Here is an 11,769-nt window from a genome sequence, read left to right on the forward strand (position 1 = left end):
ATGTCGTTGCACATGGCAAGATTTCTTCTTTTTTTTTTCTAAGCTGAATAATTTTCTAAATGCATATATATATATATACATATATATACACACACCACATTTTTACTCCATTCATCCAGTGATGGACATTTAGTTTTTTTCTTTATTTTAGCTATTGTAAATAGTGCTACAATGAACATAGGAATGCAGATATCTCTTCAAGATCCTGATTTGACTTTTTGGGGGTATATTCCCAGAAATATATATACCCTGGGTCATGTGATAATTTTTTTTTTAATTATTTGAGGAACCTCTGTACTATTTCCCACAGAAGCCGCACCATTTTGCATTCCCACCAACAATGTACAAGGGTTTCATGTTCTCCACAACCTTGCCAACACTTGTAACTTTTTTTTTTTTTTGATGACAGCCATTCTAACAGGTGTGAGGTGATATCTCACTGCGGTTTTGATTTGCAATTCCCTCGTAGCTAGTGAAGTCGAGCATCTTTTCATATGTCTCTAGGCCATTTGTATGTCTGGTCAGGTCCTCTGCCCATTGTTTAATTGGATTGTTTGTTTTTTTTGTTATTGAGTTGTATGAGGTCTTCGTTGTATATTTTGTATATTTAGTCTTTATCAGAGACATTGTTTGCAAATATATTTGCCCATTTGGATGGTTGTCTCTTTACCTTGTTGACGGTTTCTTTTGCTGAGCAGAAGGTTTTTAGTTTGATATAGTCCCATTTATTTATTTTTGTTTTTATTCCCCTTGCCTTTGAGGTCAAATTCATAAAATCCTTATTAAGTCCAAGGTCCATGAGTTTAGTACTTGTTTTCTTCTATGTGGTTTATTGTTTCCGGTCTTATATTCAGGTCCTTAATCCATTTTGAGCTAATTTTGGTGTGTGGTGATAGACAACAGTCTAGTTTCATTCTTTTGCAGTCAGCTTTCTGGTTTTCCCGGCACCATTTATTGAAGAGGCTTTGCTTTTTCCACTGTGTGTTTTTGGCTCCTTTGTCGAAAATTACTTTCCCATATAAATATGGGTTTATTTCTGGACTCTCGAGTCTGTTCCACTGGTCTTTGTGTCTGTTTCTGTGCCGATACCATGCCGTTTTGATTATTGTCGCTTTGTAGTATAATTTGAAGTCGGGCAGAGTGATGCCTCCAGCCTCGTTCTTTTTCCTCCAGATGGCTTTGGCGATTCGGGGTCTTTTGTGCTTCCATACAAATCTGATGATTTTTTGTTCTGTTTCTTTAAAAAAATGCCAACAGGATTTTGATGGGGATTGCATTACATCTGTAACATGCTTTCGGTAATGTGGTCATTTGAACTATGCTAATTCTTTCCATTTCTTTGTCTTCTTCAGTTTCTCTTAGCAGAGTCTTATAGTTTTCATAGGTCCTTCACATATTCCGTTAGCTTTAGTCCTAGGTATTTTTTTCTTTTTATTGTAATTGAAAGAGGAAGTGTTTTCCTCATTTCTTTTCTGATAGTTTATTATCAGAGCATAGGAACACTATTGATTTTTGAACATTGATTTTGTATCCAGAAACTTGACTGTATTTGCTTATCGTTTCTAGTAGTGTTTTTGTGGAGTCTTTAGGATTTTCTGTACAGAGAATCATGTCATCTACAAATAGTGACAGTTTGACTTCTTCACTGCCTATTTGGATGCCTTTTATTTCTTTCTCTTGCCTGATTGCCGTAGCCAGGACCTCCAAAATTATATTGAATGAAGTGGTGATAGCGGACAGTCTTGTCTCATTCCTGATCTTAGAGAGAAGGTTTTTAGTTTTTCACCATGAAGTATTATGTGGTATCTGTCATAACTTCTCTGTCATTCTTGATTTTGTTTATTTGTGTCCTCTTTTTTTCTGTAGTGAGTGTAGCCAGGGGCTTGTCCATTTTATTAACCTTCTCAAAGAGCCAGCTTTTTGTTGCATTTATTTTTGCTCTTGTCTCTTTGCTCTCAATTTCATTTAATTCTGCTCTAATTTTGATGATTTCCTTCCTCCTGCGGATTTGGGGCTTCATCTGTTCTTTTTCTAGTTTTTCAGATGTAGTGTTAGGTTGTCTCTTTGGGCTCAGTCTTGTTTTTTGAGATGGATCTGTAACGATCTGAACTTCCCTCTTATTAAACACTTCTGCTGTGTCCCAAAAGTTTTGATACGTCATACATTAATTGTCATTCGTTTCTATGTATCTCTCGATTCCTTCTCCACCCCAGTTATTCTTCACAGTGTGCTGCTTAATCTCCATGTCTTTGTGGTTCTTCCCGCTTTCTTTTTACAGTCGATCTCCATCTTCAAAGCATTACGATCAGAGAATACGATTTCGAACCTCTTATGTTTGTCGAGGCTGTCTCTGTGTCCCAGTATGTGCTCAGTCCTTGAAATGTTCCATGTGCACTAGGGAAGAATGTCTAAGCAGCTATTTGGGATGGAAGGCTCTGTAAATGTCAATTATGTCCAGTTGGTCTGATGGGTCATTTAAGGATGTTATTTCTTTATTGATCTTCTGTTTGGAGGATCTGTCCACATCCGACAGTGGGGTATTTAGGTCCCCTACTACGATCGTGGATTGGTCTGTTTCTCCCTTTCGTGCTGTTAGTAATTGCTTTACGTATTTCGGGGCTCCCCGATTGGGAGCAGAGATATTAATAAGTGTTATGTCTTCCTCGTATTTGATTCCCTTTATCATTATGAAGCGTCCCTCAGTATCTCTCTTTACCTTTTTATTGTGAAGTCTGTTCTGTCCGATATCAGTACCGCTACTCCCGCTTTTTTCTCTGAATGCCATTTGCTTGAAATATCATTTTCCACCCTTTCGCTTCGAGTTCATATTTGTCTTTGGAGCTGAGGTGTGTCTCCTGGAGGCGGCATGTGGTTGGGTTTCATTTTTCGATCCAGCTCGCTACTCTGTGCCTTTCTATTGGTGAGTTCAGTCCATTTACAGTCAGGGCGATTATCGTAATATGCGGTCTTCTTCTAGCCATGTTATCTTGTCTTCTGGTAGCTCGGTGTCTCCCTTGCTTCGTTGTCCTTGCGATTCTGTCTGTCATTTCATTTTTGGGTTCCGTGGGTTTTCCCTCTGCTCCTTCTCGTTTTAGCTCTGCGCTTCTGTTCTGGATCTTCGGCACGTGGTCACCATTGAGCATATGGAAGGGGAGTCGTATATCTACACAGCAGTCCATCTTCCGCGTGTGCCTTATGTCCATTCCCCTTTGCGAATCTGGACCCTTGTTCCCTCCCCTTTCCTGTCATCGTTGTCTCAGAGTGTCCCTATGTATGCTGCACGTTTATCTCTAACTCACAATAGCAGTTTTCTTCTTTATATTTACGCATGTAATGCCCTGTTTTAATAAGGATTGGACTCCTGTGCTTTTGTCTGACTGCTAGTCACCTTATTCACAGTTCTGTGTCTTTTTCGTCATTTTGTTTCAGGCGGGCTGGGCCCTTTCAGTATTTCCTATGACGCAGGCCTGGTAGTGGGGAATTCCCCCAGTTTTTGTATGTCTGGAAAGGTCTTTATTTTTCCTTCACATCTAAAGGCGAACTTTGCTGGATGTATTCTTTTTGGCCGGTAATATCTTTCATTTAAGTTTGGTTCCACTCATTTCTTGCTTGCAAAGTTTGTGCTAAGAAGTCCGAAGATAGTCTAATGGGTTTTCCTTTATAGGTGACTGTCTTCTTTTCCATGGCCGTCTTGAGAATTTTTTTTATCATTAATTTTTGACAATTTTTAATGTTATGTGTCTTGGAGAAGGCCTTTCTGGGTTGAGATAATTGGGTGTTCTGCTAGCTTCTTGGATTCAAAGCTCCGGGTCATTCCTTGGATTTGGGAAATTCCTGTCAGCTGTTTATCTGAATATGCTCTGTTCCCTTTTCTGTCGAGAATACGCAGTGTTCTGATGGAGTCATTAGTTCTTGTATAGCTTTCATTTTCTTCTTATTCTCCGGTCTCCCTCTTCTTCCTCCTGAGTCGTTTCTAGATTTCTGTCTTCGATATCACCGATTCTCTCCTCCATTTGGTCAGCTCTGTTTCCTAAGCTTGGTATTTCACTGTTCATCTCTTCTGCTGTGTTCTTCATCCCCAGAAGTTCTACTTGGTTCTTTTTCAGGGTTTTAATCTCCTTGCAAAAAAACCCATTTTGCTAATCTATTGTGATTGTAAGTTCTTGGAGTTGTTGATCTGGTTTATTTTGTATCTCATCGATTTTTTTCTAAAGGAATGCAATCCTGAATTCTGTCATTTAAATGGTACATTTTTGTGTCTTTAAGCTTATTTTCTGAAGATCGTTCTTTTTCTTTCTGAGCTGCCTTGTCACCCTGGTCGTTCATGCTGTGTGGTGGACTGTTTCTCTGCCTGGGCATTAATGGGAGCGCACTCTGCTTTTATTCAGAAAGAGTTATACAGAGGTCTCTCTTTAGCCTGTTTCTAAGGTGTTTTTCTTTTGAGTTCCAGCAGGTGGCATCCAAGCCTCTTGGATCTCTGCTTTGAACCGAATGCCCTTTTTCTCTGTCTGATATACTGAATATTCAGATCACCATTGGCTACCCTCCGTCGCAGGCCCTGTCTGTGACACCTGGACAGTTTTTGTTTTGGTACTAGTTGTGCACATTCCCCTGGGGCTCCGAGGTGCCGGGTGCGGGAGGCTATGGGGTGGAGGGAGGCTGTGCTCTGGGACGGTGGACGGCGTTGCCCCCAGGCTCAAGGTCTCAGCATCCGGCTTCACTGCCCCAGCTGCTGAGCCCCAGCTGTTGCGCTCTGCACTCACTGCTCTGCTTTCTGTCGTGCTCGCTGATTCCTCGGGCTCCGCTGTTTGGGGACCGGCTTCAAATTCTCCCCTCCGCCCACGCGTGCAGTTCAGTTCGTACTCGGGGTCAAGAGGGGTGGGGCGACACGGGGGCACCTTGCTTTTTTTTTTATATATATCTTTTTGCCTTCTACTTCCCCGCTTCCGCACCCCCCCCTCCGCCCCCCACATACCTGGTGTTGGACGTCGCCGCGCTCTCTCTCGCGTTGCAGGCTGGGCTTTCCAATGGTGGTCGTCTCCTGCACGGTTGGCATGTGTTACCTCCTGGTCGTTCACGTCGTGATGGGGTGGAGCTAAGACGTGTGTCGCGGAACAGCTGACGGGACCTGAGCAGCACCAGCCCTGGATCTGACGCCCCCAGGGGCCCTCAGACGCAGAGGTGCGTCCCCTGGGGCCGCTTGGCCACCGAGCTCCCCCCTCCCCGCCCCTTTTCAGTTAATGCTGGCCAGTCACGTCCCATAGACACGTTACACAGGAACCTGCAAGGAAGTCGTACCCTGAGCGCGTACCCCAAATAGTGTGTAAGGAAACATTTTATTAAAAACGAAGTGTCCCGAGGAGGAGACTCGGAATGTTACCCTTCATTCTCCATCTGCCCTCATCTGCGCGGAGCCAGGTGGACACGGGGACGCCACGCGGCTCCCCCCGGAGGCAGGTGGACGCGGGCGCGGCCATGCTCCTCGGCCAGCAGGGGACCTGGAATAACAAACGGGTTTAACCCAGGACGCTGCGTTCCTTTCCCGATGCCAGCCCTCCTCCCGCCCTGCGGCCAGAGAGGCTTCACAGCTCTGCTCGCTCTTGCGTAGTCGACGTTCGCTCAGCCGGGGTCTTGGGCCCTTGTCACTGCCCGCCGCTCTGCGTCACCTGCGCGGCTGCCTCTGTGGGCGGTGCCTGCGGGAGTCTGCCCTGTCAGGTCCCCAAACGCCAGCCGCTGTTCATCTTCAAGTGCATGGGAGCTAAGTGCGCCAGGCGGCTGTGAGTTCAGGCAGGGAAAATGGGTCACGTCCCAGCAGAAACACCAAGGGAAGGGGCCGCAGAAGAAGAGCCTGAGAAAGGAGGAAGGCGGCCGAGCCCCCAGGGAGGGGGACCCCGGTGCAGGGGACACCCCGGTCACAGCGGAAGGAGCTAAGTGGGGAGGACCCGGCCGGCCCAGGGAGGAAAAGCCCCCGCGTGAGTGGGCCTGGGGGAGGGCGAGTCCCCCCAGCCACCGAGAGCCCTCATCCACGCCGCGTCAGACGGTCGGCTGGCAAGGTCAGTCACTGTGACGGGGACGGCACCCCCGGTCCGGGAGCTGTCTTGTTCCGGGGGAGCGGGAGCTGCGGGCGGGGTGACTTGCCGTGTGCGGACTGCTCTGCAGGACGGGGCGTCTGGTCGGTCTGACCGGAGGAGGCTTTGCTGGTGCCGAGACCGTCCTCCCGGCCGGTCGGAGCCAGTTCAGACACCGGGAAAAGCGAGGGTGGGCGAGGGAGCGGTGGGACAGCTGTGACACCCACGGCCGGTCACCCCGTCCCCAGAGAGCGCCGCTGGGGTCCGTGCACAGACCCCGATGGAGGAGGAGCCGCCGGCACAGCGAGCAGGGCCTGCAGCCCCCAGACCCGTTGCAGCCCCCAGACCCAGACCCGAGGCATCGCATGGGCGGGGGCACCGAGCTGACCCATCGCCCTGCATCTGCGGGGGGCGGAGTCAGAGAACTGGGGCGGAGCCAAAGAGCTGGAGGCGGAGCCAGAGAGCTGGAGGCGGAGTCAGGACTGGGGGCAGAATCACAGCTGGGGGTGGAGTCAGAGAACTGGGGGTGGAGTCAGAACTGGGGCAGAGTCAGAGCTGGATGCCCTGCGTCTGCGGGGGCGGAGTCAAAGAACTGGGGCGGAGCCAAAGAACTGGGGGCGGAGCCAGAGAGCTGGAGGCGGAGTCAGAGAGCTGGGGGTGGAGCCAGAGAACTGGGGGCGGAGTCAGAGAAAGAGGTGGAGTCAGAACGGGGCGGAGTCAGAGGATGGTGCGGAGTTAGAGAACTGGGGGTGGAGTCAGGACTGGGGAGGAGTCAGACCTGGGGGCAGAGTCAGAAAAGGGTAGAGTCAGAGCTGGGACGGAGTCAGAGCTGGGGGCGGAGTCAGAAAAGGGTGGTGTCAGCTTGGGGCGGAGTCAGCTGGGGTCAGAGTCAGAGAGCTGGGGGTGGAGTCAGAGCTGGGGGTGGAGCTAGAGGGCTGGGGTGGAGTCAGAGCTGGGGGCGGAGTCAGAGAACATGGCGGAGTTAGAGAGCTGGGGTGGAGTCAGGACTGGGGCGGAGTCAGAGCTGGAGGCAGAGTCAGAAAAAGGTAGAGTCAGAGCTTGGGGGCGGAGTCAGAGCTGAGGACAAAGTCAGAGAGCTGGTGGTGGAGTCAGGACTGGGGGCGGAATCAGAGCTGGGGCGGAGCCAGAGAATTGGGGGCGGAGTCAGAGCTGACGACAAAGTCAGAGAGCTGGGGGTGGAGTCAGGACTGGGGGCGGAATCAGAGCTGGGGCGGAGCCAGAGAATTGGGGGCGGAGTCAGAGCTGGGGGCTGTCAGAGAAATGGGGGTGGAGTCAGAACTGGGGTGGAGTCAGAACTGGGGCGGAGTCAGAACCGGGGCGGTGGGGGGGGGGGTTGGGCAGAGGGAGAAAAGCTGGGATCTTTTAACACCTGACAGGATGCAATGAGAACACAGCATCGTTTCTGTGATGGTCCTGTCAGATACATAACCTGAATCTAACCATGAACTGCCCCAGCAGGCGAGGCCAGGAACCTTCGCGTCCAGCCTCGCCCGGAGCAGGCTCAGCGCCCAACCCCGGCACCACCGCTCCCCTGCCGGGTCCGAACGGGAAGCCGGCGCCCGGGCAGAGCTGTGACAAGCGGTAGCTTTCTGCACTGTTCCTGTCCCCAGCGCTGGCCCACGCCCTGTCCTCGCTCAGCCGCAGCAGGCCCGGCCCCGCCAGGCTGTGGTTGTCTCCAGCTCCCGCCCGGGCGTCCCGCAGCCTGCGCAGCTGCCCACACCTGTTGTGACTCAGTGCATCGAAGGGCCCTGCTCGCTCCCCGTGTCTGTCAGCACCCGGAGAGCCAGGGCGTCCAGGTGTCCCCACGTCAGCCCCGCGAGAGCCAGCCGGAGGCCGGCAGCTGCTTGCCGCGACCTGCTGCTCAGTCTAGTTCAGAGTGTCGCTCCCCTGGCAGGTCTAATTCCTGGGTTTGCGTCCTTCCCGTTGTAGACAGGTGACTAGGGACCGTCCCTCAGATGTCACTTCTCCCTTTGGCTCCACCACTACGATCCCTCCTGAGTCACTTAGATAAACGCCTTACAGATGCGGTGGTATTGTGACTACAGGGCCCTGTGACAGGGAGCCCCCGGCAACACAGTGGGCAGCAGCCACATCTGGGAGAGGAGGAATCAGGCAAAATGGGCTTCATGATGGCGGGGAGGATGGCTCGGACACAAATAGCTTTTGCAAGTTTTCATCTTTCAAAAGGCTTTATTTTGGGAAAATTATTCTCCACTCCCCCACCCCGAGCCTTGCTTTTTTATTTTTATTTTTATTTTTTTTTGCTTGTTTGGTTTGATCAATTGTTCCTCCTCCTGGGGAAAACCTGCAGGAGGTAAGTAAACCTTTTAAGATTTGACTTTCTGGCGCCAGGCATCCTGGGATTGCTGGCATCGTGCTGTGAAAGGCCAGGTGCGTGGGCTGGCTGCGACACCCCCCTCCACCGGCCCCCCTGGCTCAGGGCAGGGTGCGGCTTGCCATGGGGCAGGGGCTCCCACAGCTTCCCCTGGATTCCAGCTGTGTGACCGGTCACTGGCCCTGGGCTGTCTGCTCTTGATTTGCAAATCAAGCAATCAAGCCGGAGAACATTCTATGCAGGGCTTCTTAGCTGAGGCAGCCGTTACCCGCTTCTGTGAAGCTCAACACAGCTGGCCTCAGCGAGCCCTTCTAGCTCATTCTTTGGAGGTCCTTTGAAAGAGACATTCTTTTTCCTAACAAAAGTGTGTTTAAATTAATTCAAAAGGGAGTTGCTACCTTACAAACAGAAGGGTTTCAGAAAGGCACCGCCCTTGGCTGGCCTCCTGTAGCTGCTAAGTGTGTGTGTTGGGGGGGAGGGGGCTTGAAGTCACATTTCCAGCGTTTAAATCCTTTTCTCTGCCTTTCGCTGGGTCTGTGATGTCGGGCAAGTTATTTTCACCTCAGCCTCAGCTTTCTCATGAACATGGTGACACACAGGAGCTGGGGGTCTGTGACGCCACACGCCAAGCTCTCAGCGCACAGTCGGTCCTGCAGAAATGCCAGCTGTGGCCACCTCCCCCCACGGGGCTGGACGGTCCAGTGAGAGGAAGGGGTGAAGAGACACAAGATGTCCACTGTGCCCAAGCGGAGAGCGGGGCCGTCCGAGGGGTCATTGCTGGAGACGCTGCCGTGGACCCCACCAACATGCGGGAGCCCCACGGGAGGCCGGCCAGGCCCCAGGCGGGTTAGGAGCAGACAGGGGGCCCACACTCCCCCGCTGGGGCCCCCCCGGGGAGGCTGGGCATCCAGCTGAGTTGCGGCCGGTGAGCTAGTGGACCCAGAGCCGTCTGGTTTTGGTAAAATGGTCAAACTGACTGAAGCCGAGGACAGCACCTTTGTGCCCGCCAATGGGCGGAGCCCTGGGCCATGGACGGTCTGTGCTGGGAGCCCTGCCTCGGCTTCGGGGTGTGCTGCAGCGGCAGACACCCGCCCAGAGTGTCACCCACGCCCGAGCTGCAGGGAGGCCCCCGGGCAGGCACCTGAGTCTCTGCCACTGGGTCTCCTGCCCTCAGGGGCCAGGGGCCTGCTTGGGCTTTGGCAGGAGGACACAGGCCCTGTGACCTTCCTGCCCGGGAAGACGCCTACCCCCTGCCCCATTCGCAGAATCTGCCAGAATCGCCTGCCGGGGTCGTGACCCTCTGGGAGGGAGACCCTCTGGGAGGGGCAGCTGGTGTCCCGCCCTGGCTGGTGGCCAGGCCGTGCAGCCCCCCGACATTCTACCCCGCCCGGCCTCCTGATCAGCCACCCCCACACCAGAAAGACGTCTGCTCCTGGCTCACGTGTTTCTGACAAGTGTGTTTATTCGTATTAGAAGTACAAACATAGGAATCCAAGTACAAATACAGAGGGTGGCCCGGAGGGCAAAGCAGGGCACGGAGTCACCCGTGTCACCAAGGCACGTGGGGCACGAGTGAGCCTGCGTCTCACTAGGAAGCCACGCGCTACACGGGGCGGACGGGGCCCTTGGAGCCGCCTGGGATGAGCCGGGGCCTCCAGTCCCCACGGTTCCACAGGGGCGCAGGGGGCACGTGGTGACCACGGGGACCTGGTCGTGGCCCACTCGCCTGGGGAGGGGCGGGCGCGGGCTCTCTGGCAGGGCACGCCCCCTCTCTGCACCGCATGCTCAGCTGCTGCCAAGATGCTGTCACATCCCAGAATTTCCCACCCCCCACCTGGGCGCCGGCTTCATGGGTAGGACGGGTGACGCCTCCCGGTGCCCACGGCTTCCCTTTAAGCACACGCTTCGAAAAGAGAGGACAGTCCACACACAAGGAGATCCCACGTCCCCCGGTCCACACCACGCCTCTACCACGTCGCGTGTGGAAGTGTGTCCTAAACCGGTGAGCGGTGCCGTGTGTCCCCTGCACTGGAGAGCGACCTCGAGCCGATCAGGTAAAACTTCCATGACGTGCACAGCTTGGATGTGCACCCAAGTGGACGTGGAGGTCGAGTGGGCCTGTCCGGACCCCACGCGACTCCTGATCAGGTATGTCAGCTCGACTGCTTTAAAGGAAGGTCGTGGTCCCACAGTCGTCGGAATGTCGAGGCTGCCAGTCCCTCCCTCTCCCCGACTGCGTCCCCTCGACTGCAGGCTCGGGGAGCCCGTGGGCTTTCTGCTGCACTTGGGGTGCTGGGCAGGGTGAGACACGCTAGTGAGTTGTTCCAGCTTCACCGTTCACACACACACACACACGAATGCACACATCGCCGTGTGTAAACACGGGGTGGCCCCTGGCCCCTCACACGACAAGCAGGCCCGGCCCTGAGCACCGCCACTCCCCTGGAACCTTCCGGAGAGGACGCCCTCGTGAGGAGTGAGTCTTTTGCTCAGTCCGGCAGCTGCTTGTGGTTATGCAGACGTGTTTACTGGCACAGACCGAGTCATTCTGAAGGTCAAGAATGATCGAAAGTGTCTTTTAAAGTGTTTTAATACAGGTGCTCTAAACAGAGATAATATAATAGTAAATACTATAAATTTCATCAATATATTATTCTTGTGTCTGTTTCAATCCAGAAGTAAAAATTCCAAGATAAATAATGGAGAATCAAAGCTTAAACTCAAATTATAAAATCACAAGCATACTGATTGTCCTTTAGGGCTAATGAAATCTATATTGTCCACGGATACATCCATTTTAGGGAAAACAGATAGTTCTAGGCCGATTCAAATGTCACCTTCATGGAAAAGAATAAAAAAGCCAAGTGAAGTGAAAACCAGACCAAAACCAGACCAAAATCAGACCAAAATCAGACCAAAACCAGACCAAAAAAACAACCTAAAATTAGGTGGAGTGTTCCATTTGAGTAGTTTCAAATTCTGATTGAGGCAGGGTAGACAAGACTACTGTTCTTCGCCTAATGTTTTAGGCAAGTCAAATTTTGAACTATGATCTGTGTATTTAATATTTAAAATAAAACTTTTCTCTTAAATTTAAGTCCTAATTTTGTCACAGTTTGGAAAACACGTTAAGCCTTTGTGTTGACTCAATAGCTAAGGACTAATATGGAACATGACAAGGATATCGATGGTGATGGTGTTGATGATGATGGTGGTGGTGTTGATGCTGATGGTGATAATGCTGATGGTGATGGTGATGATGGTGATGGTGGTGATGTGATGATGGTGATGATGGTGGTGATGATGATGGTGATGGTGATGGAGATGGTGGTGGTGGTGGTGGTG

The 11,769-nt window shown here is 51.9% G+C and overlaps 1 protein-coding gene across 1 annotated transcript in view; it reads left to right on the plus strand.

Annotated features, from left to right (window-relative positions):
- OCA2 (OCA2 melanosomal transmembrane protein) overlaps positions 1–6,198 on the plus strand; it is a 39,162-nt gene extending 32,964 nt beyond the window's left edge. The window contains exon 18 of the mRNA XM_025043518.1: positions 5,015–6,198. Coding sequence (XP_024899286.1) covers positions 5,015–5,085 — 71 coding nt within the window. The 3' untranslated portion in view covers positions 5,086–6,198. The remainder of the gene's footprint in view (positions 1–5,014) is intronic.
- The last annotated feature ends 5,571 nt before the right edge of the window (positions 6,199–11,769 follow it).

This window comes from Pteropus alecto, unplaced genomic scaffold (genome assembly GCF_000325575.1).
Source record: "Pteropus alecto unplaced genomic scaffold, ASM32557v1 scaffold102, whole genome shotgun sequence".
In the NCBI taxonomy this organism is placed as follows: domain Eukaryota; kingdom Metazoa; phylum Chordata; class Mammalia; order Chiroptera; family Pteropodidae; genus Pteropus; species Pteropus alecto.